Raw genomic sequence first — 17,626 nt, 5'->3', positions numbered from 1 at the left:
CATTTGTACTTCCATGCAGATTCAGAAAGTGATGGCCACAGACGTATCTTACTCACTAATAAGACTTACTAATGAGACTGGCACAAACTAAAAGCCCGAATGCCTCTGAAAATCTTGGTTTAGAAAGTGTTTGCTTCACTGATAACCATTACATCACCCAGAAAAAGTCGCTGCTTGGAATATCTGAGGTGCTCAGTTAGAAAGGAAAGCTCCTAGCAGGCTAGCCTGATGTATCTACTTTGTCTTAGTCTTATAAATTTGGCAAATGAAAATTTAAAATTCTCATTATTCTTCATATACACCATCCAACCTTGATTTCCCCGCTTTTATAGAAATGAGTTCCCTTGGCACCCACCTTCTTTGACAAATACTTCTGTTTGGGGATAATGTTGGTGACTCGAGGTTTGTGGTCTAGTGTCTCCCTGTTATCAGGTGCTTTCACTTTATATATTCTAACAAGCCAGTGTTCTGATGTAAAGGCTTCCTCCAAATGTCTGAATTTAATGTCCTTGTTTCCAATCTCGGCATTACGTGTTCGGTCAAAACCTGGGGGTGTACGAAAATCCAGCTGCAAAAGTGAGATCCATATTAGGTGTTAGCCATAGTAGAAAACACTCAGTATTAGAAGGGAGGAAATGCTAACCCTCTCTACTTAAGCTAGGACAGGAGATTTGACTAATTACTAGCTCTCATATGTTGCTAATTAAAAATAACAACAAATAAACAGTGGCCCTTGTTCTGACTCACGGTGACTTCACGTGTGTCAGGCTAAAACCGTGCCCCATAAGGTTTTCAGTGGCTGGTTTTTAGGAAGTAGATCATCAGGCCTTTTTTCCAAGATGCGGCTGGGTGAACCTGAGCCTCTGACCTTTTAGTGAGCAGGTGAGCGCATTAAGTGTCTGCACCACCCAGGGACTCTACACTGCTACCTGGATATTCAGAAATCAGGAGAAAGAACCTCATACACCAGAACTAGAATTTTACTTAACCCTCAGAGTGGATCAACAGCCTGCAGGCATAAAAAAAAAAAAAAAAACACTGAAATGAAATCATCAAAGAACCTTCTTTAGGTATGGAGATATGACACACAGACAGGAACTTCTTTTCTGCCGCAGGGCGTTGAACTTACCTATTCTCTCTGCCTGAGACAATCCTCGTTTAGCAATTTTTCTTAGCTAGCTCCTTTCTGTCCTTTGGGCTCAGCCTAAACACCACTTCTTCAGGTAAGTATTTTCTCTAGGTCAGCGGTCTTCACCACTGTTTCCTTACAGCACCTCGTTCCTTTACAGCATGCACTGACATTTTTATTTTTCCAATGACCTGTGTCCTCCACTAGGATGCAAGCTGCTGTGCTCATCTATCCTATTCACAGTGCAGCTTTATATCCCCCAACGTTGTGCTTGAAGATGTTCAACAAATATTTATTAAATAAATGTATGAGCAAGCAACGATACTACATTCAGAAGGTGACAGCTACAAAGGAGGCCAAAAAAGTTGAATAAACCAAAAACCCAAACCCACTGCTGTCGAGTTGATTCTGACTCTAGGCGACCCTGTAGGACAAAGGAGAACTGCCCCAAGGCTGTAAGTCTTTAGAGAAGCTGACCGCCACATCTTTTTCTTGCAGAGCGGCTGGTGAGTTCAAACCACCGACCTTTTGCTTAGCAGCCAAGCGCTTAAGCAATGTGCCACCAGGGTTCCTTTTTATGAGGAATAAAAAGAAAAATAAAAGGGGAAGGATTTTAAGAAATTCTCTAAGTTATATTAACACAAACCTAGCACAAGTGAATTCAACTTTAAAATAAAAAAACCAAATCTACCCAAGTAAGGGAATAATCTTGTTCTCACTTATCTACACAGGAGCAAACGTTATACTTCATGTTTTATGCATTTATTATTCCTGAGTGGGGCAGGCACCAAAATGAATGCATGCTGGAAGCCTGCCTTAAAATTGTTGATAAAAGGTAGAAAAAAGGTTCTTTGCTGATACCATTAGTGAACACAGAAGCTAATCATTGACTCATTTTCTGAGGTAAATAATTATGGTCCTAGTGTTTCTTTCTTAACAAGAGTTTAGAGACCAGACAGTGGTCATCAATGAGAAACCACAACACAGACAAAAACCTAAATCTAGTAGTTGTTGTTAGGTGTCGAGCCGGTTCCAACTCGAAGCAACCCCACGCACAATAAAACGAAACACTGCCCAGTCCTGAACCATCCTCACGATCGTTGTTATACTTGAGCCCGCTGCTGCAGCCACTGTTGTCAATCCATCTAGTCAAGGCTCTTCCTCTTTTTCGCTGACCCCCTACTTTACCAAGCATGATGTCCTTCTCCAAGGACTGGTCCCTCCTGATAACACGTCAAGCACATGAGATGAAATCTTGCCATCCTTTCTTCTAAGGAGCATTATGGCTAAATTTCTTCCAAAACAGATTTGTTCATTCTTCTGGCAGTCCATGGTATACTCAGTGTTCTTCGCCAACATCATAATTTAAAGGCAATGTCTTCCGTCGTCTTATTCATTGTCCAGCTTCACATGCATGAGAGGCGATTGAAAACGCCATGGCTTGGGTTAGGCGCACCTTTGTCTTCAAGGTGACATCTTTGCTTTTTAACACTTCAAAGAGGTCTTTTGCAGCAGATTTGCCCAACGCAATGTGTGCTTTGATTTCTTGACTGCTACTTCCATGGACATTGATTGTGGATCCAAGTAAAAATCTAGTAGTACAGTTATTTTTAAAAAGTCACCTGCAGGAAATTCCAGGTGAAATCATGATGAAACAAATCCCTGGTTTTGCAAATCTACCTTGAAGCAACACAACGAATGGAACAGTGTGACATGCAAAACCATCTGCAAACTAACTGAATGTTTTAGCCATGTCAGCCACCATGACTGTATTTTATAAAAGGGTAACATTTGCTTCACAGAGGCTCAAACAAACCCCTCTAGTTGGGACAGTTATCTTGATCTCTACTGACGGTATAAAATGAAACAAAGCAATTCTTCTCTGCCTTCCAGGATAACTTAACCAGAGAGCAACAGGAATTGGGCGGTTTTCATGAAAACCATCGACATGAAGGCATGACTTGGTATTAGGGCCGTGCAATCTAAGAGCTATGAGAGAACCTTAGGAATCCAGTCATCAGTCCAACACCCATATTCATAGACAAGAAAAAAACTCAAGTGGAGTCCAGGGAGGGTGTGAGATGTTTAAGAGCAATGCGGCCTGACAGAGCCAGATGTAAAACCCAGTCTATTAAGACAACCAAGACCAGTGCCCATTCTTTCTGCCACAATGCCTGTTTGCACATTCACTGCTTCTGAGATCCTTAGCCTTTTGTACCACAACATCCTAATTTTCCAGGGAACTGACCCAGAACTTCCTAGTTATCTGTGGTAATGGTGAATGGAATAAAGCAGGCCTGTGACTATATAATCCAAACCTTTAATTTCAGGCTTCTCTCGAACAAGCAGCAAAGTGAACTACCTAAGATCACACTGTCTTCTAGCCAAGAGACCCCTTCCCGGGAGCAATGTCTTTCAAAAAGCATGAGGTAAAAAAGATGGGTTGGCAAGCAAAGGGTCAATTTGAGCCTAATTAACATTTTGGAAGGACATCCTTAATCCAATAGTTTTTCCCCCCTAATTTTTCACAAAGACGTTTCAGAAATCTAAATTTAAGGAAAAACAACAACAAAAAAAACCCTTTTTGGGTAGATGAGCACATTTCTCTAGACAACACACTCAAAACATCCTTATCCTATGGCTTCCAGAGGCAAACAAGATTATTTTTAAAACAGTTTTTTGAATAAAGATTACAGAAAACCAACTGTAACTAACCTGCATTTCTCCGAACCTGTAGTATGACATTTTATACATAAGGCAATTCAACAAAGTGGGGGATCCTGCTTTGTCTACACGGAACTCTCCCTGCGGGGTGAAATAGTCACTTTCCTACAAGAAAGAAACAGGTTTCATGTCAGTCCAATTAACACTTGTCAGAGCTACAGCTTCTCCTTTTCACCTCCCCATAAGAACCAGCTTTTGAAGTGTCTTCATAAGGACACTAAGTTATAATAGCTTTTAAAAAAATGGTATCACGAGATTAATATACAAGTTTAACATGATCCCTTTAAAAAAAAATCACTGGTGTTTTCAAAAGCTGGTTCTAGAGATCATCTTCAAAAATATAAATACAAATACCTAAGAAAACACAGAAAAAAGATCCTGGCAGATTTTAAACCATGTTATAAAGCCTCAATAATTAAAAAGAATGGTACCAATACTGGGTAGGCCTGGCTCTCTCCAACTGTCCCCTCCCTGCCTCAATCACTCCTTTCAGAATTTTCCTAACTGTTGCTCTTTATTTTTCCATATGAACTCTAAAACCAGCTTTTTTAGTTGGGGGTGGAGAAGGTGTCCCAAAAACCCCTGTGGTTATTTTTATTGGAATCTCATCAAATTTCTAAATTAATCTTTAAGAGGGACTGTTCAGCAACACAGATAAAAAATGTAATTTGTGACCTAGTAATTCCTTGCCTAGGAATTTATCCCGCAGAGATACTCGTATATGGGCAAAGTGATCACCACAGAAGGTTATTTATTGAACTACTCTTCATGAGACTAAAAACCTGAAAACAACCTAAATCCTAAATGGCCATCAACAGGATAGGTTAAATAAATCACGGTACATACATGTGATGGCACACACTGTGCAGATGTAATGAAGGAATGAAAAAGCATTCCATACTCTAATACTGAAAGATTTCCAAGGTATACTGGGAAATGAAAAAAGCAAGAACAGGGTGTATAGCTTGCTACCACTTATCTGCTTGAAAAAGAATCGTAAGAAAATAACAGTCATTTACCAGTGATTTTTTTCTTCTTTTTGGGAGGTGGGGTAAGCTTTTACTACATACTCTTTTATACTTTATTTTTGAACCATGTGAATGTATTACTTATTCATAAAGTTTAAAAACAATGAATTTTTAAAAAGCACAGAAATGCAGGCTGTCTGTATACCTACTTCAAAGCATACATTTAGAAACATAATGGTTTCTCGTTCACATGCCACCATTTTAACACGGCTACAGCAAATCCACAAGTGGAAATCACATACTGGGAGAATTAACTTTTAGAAGATAATTTAATTCAAGGAAATAATGTTGATTTATCACAGCTAAGGGAAAATGTCATAGCATTTACATTTGACCAGAAAACTCAGAGCTTCAGTCTACTTCATTCCCATGACACACGCATACATTTCCCCTAGAGATTCTTTTATTCTGGACTAGTGGGGACTTCTTCTCTCGTCTTTTACGTGTTCGTCACATAAAGCATACTGTTGGGAGCCCGTCCTCTAGGAGCTCCTAACTAACTGGGAGAGAGAAGATAGACTCTAGCTACCAAACAGGCTGTATGTGATGTGGTGACAAGTACTGACACAGGTGCACCAGAGCAGGGCTTCTGGAGAGGTGACAAGTCTGCCGCAGAGAAGGGGACAGTGAAACGTGTCAGGCAAGTCAAAGAAAATAAATCACAAGGAAGTTTCCGTGGACTGGCAGAGCAAAAAACAGCTAGTAGAAGAAGAAAGGGCCAGCAAAAGAAGGTGAAGACGAACTATGAAAAGGGCTGAATTCCAAGCTAAGGACTTTGGACTTTCCAGCAATACTTCATTACAGAGACTATCTATTTCGTACCAGCCACTAAGCAGAGGGTTCATCTACGTTACTACACATTCCTGTAATAGCAATACAAATTAGCTATTCCTGGCATCCCCTTTAGATAGATAACATAGTCTGCCTTAATCACCATTATAGCTCTAGCACCTAGAACAGGATCTAGCACTCAAAGCAGTGACTGGCCACAAATAACTTGCTCATAGCGCCAAGTTGACAGTGGCAGGGTTTTAGTTCTAACTCAAGTCTGTGTGGCTTCAAGGCCCTCTCCTAAGATCTACTGAAGGCCTATAAACATAAGAGTGACATAATCAACGTCATATTAGATTGGAAGAAGGAACAGATGAAGGCGAAGACAGTAATTTCAAGGTTACTGTCCTATTTCATGTTTAAAATCACAAGGCTCAGCACTGGAAATAGAAGCAATGGAACAGAAAGGAGCAGAAGTGAGAGGCTGCAAAGAAGCGGATGAGGCCTTGACAAGGGATTACTTTGTAGGGAAAAAGAAAGTAATGGGTATGAGTTTTAAACCAGGGAATATTCTTCTAGTATCCTTAAATAGTAACATCAGGGCAAGGAACTAATTTTGGGGACAGAATGATGACAACAAATACAACACAATTAGCAAGATAAGAGAATTAGGTGGCTACTGTGAGTTGTCTTTCACACACCAGGAATTATCTTGTTTCTTACCCGAATGTCTTTTGGATGCTCCCCTTCAGCTATCCTAACCATCCAAAGAAACTTGTTGATATCATCACCAGAATAGCCAATAACGCCTCCAAAAATAACCAAAACATAATCTACATCCAGAGTCCTCATAATTTTATAGGCCGCTGTTTCATTTGAAGACATAGCTTTTCCTACCTACAGAATAAAAAAAAAAAAAAGCGAATGTGTGTGCTTATTACCAGAACGTGCCCAAAACAAACGTGAGTGTATATATATGTATGTATTTTACCACAAGGTGGAAAGCATCTCAACAGTTTGATCTACGTGGACTTTGTTTTGTTGAAATGATTTCCGGTAAATTTATTACAGATTCAAGAACATCTCACCAACTGTAACCAATTTACAGAAGAAACGTCAAAATTAAAGTACATGTTCTAATGTCTTGCTAATAATTAAATTTCATGAAATTAACATTTTAAAATAAAAAGCAGGGAGGCTTAAAGGAAACTAAATTTCTCATAACCTTAGGCCAGGGCTGGTCAGAGCTCTTTCTAGCACATACATATTCTTACCCCATCTACAACACTGATACAAATGGAATTCATTTGGTTAGATAGGTTTATCTATTCTAAATTTTTAAAGTACAGAGGTAATAAATTTATGCAGATTTGTTATTTCAAAGCTAAGAGAGAACAGAATTTGCATACCTATAAAATACAGTGCTCTTGCTCTACATATTTGGAAATAATTTTCTTCATGTATCAAATGGATACAAGTCAAACATAAGAATTTAAAAGTGTTTTAAAACGTTTTGCCTAATTCTCCAGTAAGCTAAGTATATCACAGAATCTGCCAGAAACTACCCTACAACTCTGAATGATACTTGAATAAATAAGTCAATACCAGGCTTAAAATCAAAATAATTAAGCACGCCTTGAACTCACTTCATTGAATAAATGTGTAAAGAAATATTTTGAGAACTCAGCAAGCATAGAAAGTACTTTCACACACGTTTTTCCTATCTAATCCTAAGTGAAGCTGGATTGCTGTAGGATTTGGTATTTCTGATCTTCCGTTTATCAGATTCTTACCAGTGCAATGTGGCTGTTGTTCCATGTGTTATTATCCACCAAAGTAGTTCTATTAGCCATTCCAGCTATCTGATAGCCATAGTCCCACCAAGACATCACTCGGGCATGTTCATCCGTATTCTGCCTTAGCCAAAAGTAAGCTTCTCTAAAATCGTCTAAAATATTCCTGGTGCTGAAAAGAATCACAACATTCTGTTAAATGAGGCTTCATAAATGCGAAAAGGATAACTTCAAGTCTTGAGGTGTCAATCATTAAATAATTTCACATTTTAGGATGGTGGTTAAAAGCCTCGACTAACAGAAAAACAATCAATAAAGAGCTAGAGACTAGTGCTTCTCAAACTCGAAGGCGCATACAAATCACTTGGATCTCTTGTAAAAACAGCAGGATTTAGGTCACTAATTGTGGGGTGAGGGCTGATACTCTGCGTGCGGAAAGCAGCACCAAGTGCAGCAGAAGCTGGAGGCGGAGGCGGTGTGTAAACCGGCTGCTCTCCAATTTTAGCTGAATCAGAGTCACCTGGAGGGCTTGTTAAAACAGGCGCTGGGGCAGCCCCCAGGGTCACTGATGGAGTGGATTCCGGGTGGGTCAAGAGTGTGCATTTCTAACAAGTTTCCTGGTGACGGCAACGGTGTGTGTGTCCAAGGACCACGCTTTTGGGGAAAACCGATATATACGATTATTTTGTAGGGATGGATATTCTGGGAGACAGCGTGAAATGTAAATGATTAATCCAGGGGGCGTGGGGGGCGGGGAACACAATAGACTGAAATGCACAGCCTGGCCAACAATGTTCTCCTTGCATTCTACCTCCTGCGACACGGGAAGAAGGGCAGGTGTGAAACCTTCCGCAGCTGAGTCACCGCCTTACCCGTCGTGGTTGTAGGAGGCTAGGACCACGCTCGGGCTGGAGTAGGCGTTGCTGGTGACCCAGGTACAGTGGACAGCAAACATCATCAGCAGCATCAGCATCAACATGGTGACAATGCTCTTTATATTGGGGCCCAAGCCCTCTTCAGTCTTCTCCTGTTCCGTTACATGTTTCCTCACTTTACCTGCCTGAAGACACAGAACACCCGTCAGAGAAATTCACCACTGGGCTTGTTTCAGTAACACACTCATGGCTAAAGTCAGGAGAATGTTAATCTATGAATTTAATTCCATGACTCAGAAAACATATAACCGTCAGGTATTCTTGTGCGGATGACACAATATTTTCTAAAAATTATCAACAAAGATTCTAACGTCAAATGTGAATGAAGATAACACACCCAATCCGGGAGCTGGCCACACAGCAAAATATTATCTCCAGGAAGAAGTTGCTTCCAAACTTAGTTGTCCTTATGTTTTGTTTAAACACAAACGGAGATAACTGAATGGCCCCATTCTGGCAACCTTTCCTTATAAAAATTTTAACTCAGCACCATGAAAACGGCAGTCTCCGGCCATAATCCAGAACCATGGATGACTTTAGTACATAAAAAAACTGCATTACCAGAAATTATTCTTCCAATTTTCAAACTTCAAAACCAATACTTGTTAAAACTAAGATGACTTTATACAATGGTAAAGAACAGTGATGAACCTGTGAAACATCTCACAACATGGGCGAATCTGGAGGGCATTACGCTGAGTGAAATAAGTCAATTACAAAAGGACAAGTACTGTATGAGGCCACTACTATAAAAACTCAGGGAAAGGGTTACACACAAAAAGAAACAATCTCTGATGGTTACGAGGGAGGGGATGGAAAAGCACTAACTAGACGATAGGTAAGTGGTAACTCTGGTGAAGGGTAAGACAGTGCACGATACTGGGGAGCCAGCACAATGTGACCAGAGCAAGGCCATGGGAGCTCCAGAGACACATCCAGACTCCCTGAGGGACCGAATTACTGGGCTGAGGGCTGCAGACCATGGTCTCCGGGAACGTCTAGCTCAATTGGCATAACATAGTTTATATAGAAAATGTTCTACATCCTACTTTGGTGAGTATCATCTGGGGTCTTAAAAGCTTGTTATCGGCCATCAAAGATACTCCACTGGTCCCGCCCCATCTGGAGTAAGGGAGAATGAAGAAAACCGAAGGCACAAGGGAAGATTAGTCCAAAGGACTTATGGACCACAACTACCACAGCCTCCACCAGACTGAGTCCAGCACAACCAGATGGTACCCGACTACCACCACCACCAACTGCTTTGACAGGGATCACAATAGAGGGTCCCAGACAGAGCTGGAGAAAATGCAGAACAAAATTCTAACTCAAAAAAAAAAAAAAGGAAAAAGACCAGACCTACTGGTCTGACAGACTGGAGAAACCCTGAGAGTATGGCCTCTGGCCACCCTTTTAACTCAGTACTGAAGTCCCTCCTGTGGTTCAGCAAAAGATTGGACAGGCACATAAAACAAGACTAAATGGACACACCAGCCCAGAGGCAGGGACAAGAGAGCGGGAGGGGACAAGAAAACTGGTAATGGGGAACCCAAGGTCAAGAAGGGCAGAGTGCGGACCTATCATGGGGCTGGCAACCAAGGTCACAAAACAACATGTTTATTAATTGTTTAACGACAAACTAATTTGCTTTGTAAACCTTCATCTAAAGTACAATTTAAACAAACAAAAAAACCCTAAGATTACTTTAAAAACAAACAGGAAGAGAGATTAAAAGACCAGAGTCACAGGTTTTAGATTATAAGGCTGGTTAAGAAACCACAAAACAATAACAAAAAATATAATGACACACACAAACACCAAAACAGCCGTGTGCTTTATTAACTCAAATCTTTATGAATTATATTTGCCTAGAATAAGGAAAGAAGGCATAACTTCAAAATTAATACTTATACTAGAAAGTTTCATTGCTTTTTGGTAGTTAAGAACCTAGCCAATATTCAGTGGCCAAGTTAATATGTCATCCAAGACAGGTGCTCTAATTCTTAAAAGTCTTTTCCACGCTTGCACCAAATATACTGTAATCCTGCTTTGCTACCTGAAAGACTGTAAGTTAACGCAGAATTACATTATATGGGCCAGCCACCTACTACTAAAAATCTGGAGTTTTTTCTTTTTAAGTCACTTTTTTTCCCCTTATTTTGCCATCTAATCCACCTAATGTCATTTTCAAATATAATTTTAAAAATCTACATTGCATACAAACCTCAAGGATAAGCCCTTGTTCATGTGGTTTCAGAGGGGTTTACAATGCCGAATTTCATGCGATTAAGTAGAGCACAAGGGTTTTCGCTCGTAAAAACAGTAGGGTATCACGAAGACTTAAGTATTTAGAAAACATCTCACCAAAAAGAAATAAGGACTTCTTCTCTGATGACATACTATTTTCATACTCTGAGCTAAGGAAGACTCAGCAGTATTCAAGCTCTGAGGCAAATGGTAGAGACCACAACTAGAGGGGCACAGCTGGTCTAAGGCCCTGTTTAGTCACAAGTCTTATACACAGATAGCTCCTGCTGGGGTAGAAAGACGAAGCAAGCACAGAACATTCGTAAAGGCCTTACTTTCCATTCCCCACCTTATCATACAAGTTTCCTGGATTTCTTTTGTCATCCTCATCACTGCTGTCCTCCACAGGTGGGTTCTCCCTTTTCATGTCATCCCCCAAATAGTGCTCAAACACATTGGAGAAGGCAATTGCAGACAGCATACAGACGACCGGAGTCAGCGTCAACATCAGCCGCACCATCACGCCGGCAAAGTAGACAGCGCTAATCGCATACAGAGCAACTGCAAAGACAAGTCCTCTTGTGACTCTCATGGAAAGCGTGTTCACAGGAAACAAAACGGGAGCGTTAACACCATATCATAAACCCAATTTAAAAGGGGACAAATGTCTTCAGAGATCTGATTGTTTTTAAATTGATAACATCTTTGTATTAATCGTCATATTCAGAAATTTTACCCTAGTGTTGACTAAATAAAAACTGCATGTCAACAGTTTATGGAAATGGATCATGATTCGAATTACAGTTCCTCGGGGAATCACACGGGATTAATTAACCGTCGATCGTGTAACATTTTAGAAAATCCACAGCTGACAGATGAAAACACACTTGTGCATTACATCATTAGGCACAGTTAAGTTTACAAACCCAAATAATGTCTAAGAAAACCCAGTGCCAAAATCCAGCGTAAAGCCTGTTTAAGCAAGAATGGGATAAGAAAATAATTTATTAAGCAAAGTAGGAACTTGAAAAGTTACTCCCAAGATGCTTTAAAAAAAAAAAAAAAAAAGAAAGAAAGAAACAATTGTCCAACAGCCAGAACCTTCTGGATAATGTGCTAACCACAGGGAAAGGCTCTACTGCTTTCTGGCCAAAGGCTATGATTTACAAAGTCAGTGAGTCACACTGAGCTGCAATCTTATTATCTTAAGCTAATTAAAAAAATTTTTTTTTAATTTTTCGGAGACACATATGTATTTATTATAGCATATTCTTAAGTACATGGTTCAATGAACTTTATACATGTACACACTTCTGCAATTACCGCTCATATCGAGATAGAGATCATTTGTATAGCTCCTCAGGGGGATCCTTCACGTCTCTTTACAGTCAATCACCGCCCCCCAATAAAGAAGGTAACCTTTATTTGAACTTCTGCTACTATAATTTATTTTTGCTTTTTCTTAAACTTCATAGAAATGGAAACATATAAAACTGTTCTCCTCTGTACTGGCTTCTTTTGTTTACCCATGCTGCTCTTTTATTAATTGCTGTGCTGTATCTCATTGTACAAAAACATGAAAATTTACCTATCTAGTCTACTGCGGCTGACATTTGGAATGTTTCTAAGTGGGGGCTATTAGGAATAAAGTTGCTACGTGTGTGCATTCTTAAACATGTTCTTTGGTGGATATAGGCATTCACTTTACCTAGGAGTGGAACTGCTGGGTCATGAGGAGGGTATAAGTTTAAGCTAAATTTTTTTAAACAATACATTATTCACACGGCCAGATCTAAAGGCCATTAATCTAGAAAAACTAGAGAAAAGCGAGTGCCCGTCCTTTAGTTAAAGCTCCTGCAAGTGCTCGTCCTTCTCTCCTGACTTCCCTCTAGAATAGTAACTCATGCTATTACCTAGAATCACCTCACTCAGGATCCAGGCCCCATACTTGGCACGTGAGTCCAAGTTCTACCACCTGTGGGCTTGTGTGACGCTGTCCATGCCACACAGCTTTTCCTCGTTTCAGTTTTCTCACAAGTACAGCAGCACAGCGTACTTCTGGTGATGATTAAATCACATAGGAGGCTTTGGGGTCTGCTTGTTCTGTCCATTATTGTGGATGTCAGATCCTCAACACTGGGCTTTCAAGTACAATGCTGTGTATTCAAAATCGTATCTGAGATATACACACCTCTATCAATGAGGACAGTACTTACGTAAAGGTGATTTTTATACCATTATATAATGGACTTTCCTCTAAGAATCTGGATGATGGACACCCTTGCAAACTTCTTTCACCTTAATCAGATCTAACTTAGAAAACAAAGAAGACTATACTGTCAATAAAATTATAATTTCTAATTCTCGGCCAAAGACTATAATAATATTAACTTTTCAGAAACCATACTATATTTTTACACAAACAACATGTGCCTTCTATGTTTGTTTGCCAACCATGCCCTCCCCCCACCAGGTATTTTTGTAAGCACACTACATTAATTTTTTTTTTAATAATAACATTTTTTTAAAAACTGGCATAGCAGTACTTATGAAACTACCTCACGGGGGAGGGTGTGGCTGGCAAACAAATGTAGAAGGTGCACATTATCTGTGTAAAAATAAAGTAATAAATCAAAATTCAAATTTATATACCACCGCTAACATAAAACATTTAATAGAGTATATATTACAAAAACTCACCGAATTTTTCATGGTTAAGTAGCTATGCAAAATAGGGAAGAAACTTTATTTTGAATATGTATAGAGTTAAGCAAAGAAAAAGAAATCGTCAAGGGAAATTAATAATCTCCATAAGGAACATAAATAATTACTTCAAAGTAAGGAATTCATTAAAGTTTCTCTTACCAAATACTCTTTCGTCGTTGACGTTTTTGATGCAGAACCACAGGCCTGCTGGGAAGGTGCACACAAGGATGTGGAGATCAAAGAAGAAAGACACCCAAGTCGTAGGCTGGTGCTCAGACACCGACGCAATAATTGGGATGTGTATCTTGGCGTACCTGGTATTAAAGAGTTAATATGATTTACAACGAATGAAACAGTAAACGGGAGTTGCTTTTAGAAGAAGAAACATCCTCTGATTGTAAATACAGTTTCTGTTCCCCAGGTAACCAGGTATACTGGAAGTAAATCTCTTTCCAGTCCACACGAGTAAAACTGAAACTACAACCAGCACGCCCTCCTTCAAATCTGGAGAACCATCTTTGGCCAGTCACAAAACTGTTAGCTCTGACTTCTAATAAAAATATCAAGTAGGTATTTGTTCTGCAGTTTATTTTAAATTTAGCATCTCCTAGGCATTCGTTGAGTTCACTATTCCTTCTGGACTTACTATTAGCAGAAATACCGTACTCCGTAGACACCATACTGTCACAATTCCTTGCGTGGCTAGGAGACAGCATGTGGTGGTGGGCAGGGGGGTGAAAAGGACTGGACAAATTATTCTGGGAATACCCTGTGATTCCAAATTAGTAATTTAGGTTTTTAGAAAGCAAGAATGAGTCAATAATTCAGCCTTATCAGAATAACTGTCTACAAATGGGATTATCCCTCAAGCTCTCCAGTGATCTCTGGGGCTGATCCATCGAAGTATGTGCCTGTTACGGCTTTAGTCGATCACACGGAGCTTATGCCCTTAATCAGACCTGGACAAGTGACCTTTTGGTACAGCATCAGAAGGTTGTTGTTGCTGCTGCTGCTGCTGCTGCTGCTGCTGCTGCTGCTGTTAGGTGCCATCAAGTCAATTTAGACTCATAGCAACCCCATGTGGCAGAGAAGAACTGCCCCGTAGGGTTTTCTAGGCTGTAATCTTTATGGGAGCAGATTGCTAGGTCTCTCTCCCTTGGAGCCACTGGGTAGGTTTGAACCGAGAACCTTTCAGTTAGCAGCTGAGCATTTAACCATCATGCCACCAGGTTTCCTTTATCAAAAGGTACCATCCAACAGTAGTAGGTGTTTTTATGGGGCCACGTGGGGAGCAAAGAAGAGAACAAAAGAGCAGGAGCAGCGGGGAGGGGTAGGTTATCATCAATCAGGTATTACTTTCACATCCTTGGGAAAACATTGTAGAGGCAAAAAAAATTTTCTGAACTTCTCTAATTCAAAATCAAATACATTTATTAATTTCCTCTGCAGTGGCACTCTATAAAACACAATAAGTGCTCTCTAGGATGCTTCATAAAGGAAAAACCTAGACGCTGTGGCATTAGAAAGGAGATGGAATTTTTCATTTCTATGATTTATGTATTTGTAACATAGTTCTTTAACGACTAAAAGTTATATTTACTAAAAAGATGGAAATTTTGAAAAATCCTAGTAAAAACAAAAATTAACCATTAAAATTGCAAATATTACCTGTATGTTCTGACAAACTAAAATAAGACGTTGCCCACGCAGAACAGAAATGTGTGACTTTTATATCATAGAAAAGGTACATTCAAAACAGGCATTACAGCTAAGACAAAACACAAGAGATTAACATGTACTAAACTAGAATGTGCTAGAAATGTCGCCCAAGTAATGGCTGAGACACCCCATGCGAAGACAGAAAAGGGGTATGCTGGTATACAGGAAGTCCGTGACCTGTACCGTATTCGAGTTACAGCGAATCCGTTTTCTTTTTTCGGTACATCTCATCGTTAGTAATACGTACCACACACAATGCCGCAGCCTGTAATCTGTTTATGTTATCATTCTACTCCCAGATGTTCAAAGATGGGATTTATAAAGATATGGGTAAGGAAAGGCAATAATAATAAAACAACAACAAAAAAGAGGTATTCAACTGAACATCATAACCGACTAACGATGCAAGTCGTCAGAAGAGGACCCTGTCATAAATCAGGGACCACCTGTAATACGAGGGCAAACAACAGATCTGCACTTACCCAGTGTCCCACAATGAGTAAAACCTGCCACTCCATGGTGCAATGTAACCTTGGAAGGAAAAACAGGAAGTTAATCTGCCTTTTTAGAAGTTTGATTATAGATTGATTTAAACTAATATTCCAATAATTTCAGTGTTTCTTTTGTAGATACTAACATATTTCAGATAGCTGGCAGTCAGACGAAATACAGCTAACAATCAAGTAAAAACAAATAACCGTGGCGAAGGTACTTCCAGAGAAATACAACACTTAAGTTGACAGACAAAAACATTTCTAATTCTTTCTCAAGTTTCTAGTTAGTTAACTAGTAAAATCAGGCTGAGACCTTAAAACCACATTGGATAATTTAATAAAAAGGAAGGGGGTGGAATTATCCAATTCAGTACGCCAAATTCCACCAGGTAAATTACAACAGTGATTTTAAACATCCATGGCTTTTATTCCTGTCAATTAATCCTTCAGGATTTTATGACCTAAGGCTGGTACATGAACCTGACAGGTGGACTACCTTTAGAAAGAATTTGACTTGTTTCCAGGGACTGGATTAGAAAGTAATTTAGAATTTAGAAGCAGACTGAAACTGACTTGGCTGACTGTTTACATACATCTATGTTCTTATATAATTAGAACTTGAACCGGGCATACAATCACTACATCTTTAAAAAGAAACTCTATGAGATTAGTATCCAGATTCCAGACCCACTGCTTTATATGCATTCTCAGAACTACCAAAGCAGCAAAGAAAGGAGGAGAGACAGTGAGCACCGGGGGCCACACATGAAGCAGGCCAACACTGCAAGCTCTGAATTTTATACACAGTTTGAGCCTCTCTCTCAGCAAGGGACACATGCTTTAAAGTGGATCTATCAGAGCATGAAGAAGCAAAGTTATGTAAACGTACAATCTAGGTAAATTCAGTTAAAGTGGATCTATCAGAGCATGAAGAAGCAAAGTTATGTAAACGTACAATCTAGGTAAATTCAGTTACTAGTTATAAATTTTCAAAATAAAATTTTTTCTGGTGGTTTGACAAAAAGCTGACATTAAAGGCTTCGTTTAAATATGAGAGTATATTACGACAGCAAGAAATTTCATAATGCTGTGGGATCGTAGAAGAAAAATTTACTGACACCCGGGAGTTGGGTTAAAGGACAAGTCTTGGAAGTTAAATGACTGACTAGATCGTGAGAATTCCAGAGAGATGGAAGAATATACCTTCCTGTAGGTATGTGCATAGATTTCAAAGGGGATAAAACCCAGAAACATGGAAACATTCCAAAAGGTAAGAATCCAGTTCTTTCCCTTCTCTTCCAAAGAGGCATCTGTTTGTACTAGGAAGATTCGTTTCTCTCCTTTCAGTAAGGGAGATGGGAAACGTGCACCTAGGCGCCCAGATTCACGTGGGCGGGGCTCCTCTCCTACAGTGTAGACCCCTCTGTACCAAGCCTGTCAATCAAGCTGGACCCCACTGCACTAACCCAGAAGAGGGACACAGGGGGAACCTGTGTGGTCACTGCTGTAAAGAAAAAGAAACTTAACTTAAATGTCTCCAGAAATTGTGTTTACTTTCAGGATAACATGAGTAACTATAGATATTAAAAACTTATCAAATATACTTTACTCAAAATAATAAATAAGATACATTCTAAAAAATTCACGATTTGTATTAACGCTATTCAGATTTTAGAACTTTTGGTCATTATTTTTACATTGTTCATAAAGAACACAACCACAGTATTTGACCAACTAGGATAAATGGAACCCATAAAAGTATTAGCTTTTTTGAATACTAATATAGAGACAAGATTCACATCCTACAGGTATGAACACCTACCTGTGTAAGTCAAATAGATGACGCTAAGAAACACAGCACCTGCAGCTAATGATACGCCCAAAAAGAAAAGGGTCTGGAACTCCTGTTTTGTCAATCGGTCTCTCAAATATTGCAGGAAAGCATAAGCTTGCAGCAATGCAAAGACACCTAATTAAAGAAGAGTCATATAAATAAAATAAATAAATAAACCAACAAAGCACTTTTCTAAGGTCATTTACACATATTTGAAAGAGCTTTTTAAAAATACCCTATACAAAT

At 39.4% G+C, this 17,626-nt stretch overlaps 1 protein-coding gene across 1 annotated transcript in view; it reads right to left on the bottom strand.

Moving 5' to 3' along the window:
- Positions 1-17,626, bottom strand: part of STT3B (STT3 oligosaccharyltransferase complex catalytic subunit B) — a 101,627-nt gene that overhangs the window by 4,191 nt on the left and 79,810 nt on the right. Inside the window, exons 7-15 of the mRNA XM_010595536.3 lie at positions 17,369-17,515; positions 15,535-15,583; positions 13,493-13,647; positions 10,977-11,188; positions 8,318-8,505; positions 7,446-7,617; positions 6,376-6,549; positions 3,845-3,958; positions 356-568 (exon numbers count right to left, since the gene is read on the bottom strand). Of these exons, the coding sequence (XP_010593838.2) occupies positions 356-568; positions 3,845-3,958; positions 6,376-6,549; positions 7,446-7,617; positions 8,318-8,505; positions 10,977-11,188; positions 13,493-13,647; positions 15,535-15,583; positions 17,369-17,515 (1,424 nt within the window). The remainder of the gene's footprint in view (positions 1-355; positions 569-3,844; positions 3,959-6,375; positions 6,550-7,445; positions 7,618-8,317; positions 8,506-10,976; positions 11,189-13,492; positions 13,648-15,534; positions 15,584-17,368; positions 17,516-17,626) is intronic.

The sequence above is a fragment of the Loxodonta africana genome, chromosome 27, assembly GCF_030014295.1.
Source record: "Loxodonta africana isolate mLoxAfr1 chromosome 27, mLoxAfr1.hap2, whole genome shotgun sequence".
Lineage (NCBI taxonomy): Eukaryota > Metazoa > Chordata > Mammalia > Proboscidea > Elephantidae > Loxodonta > Loxodonta africana.
The sequence above is the reverse complement of the archived record's forward strand: the minus strand, read 5'-3'. Positions and strand labels throughout refer to the sequence as shown.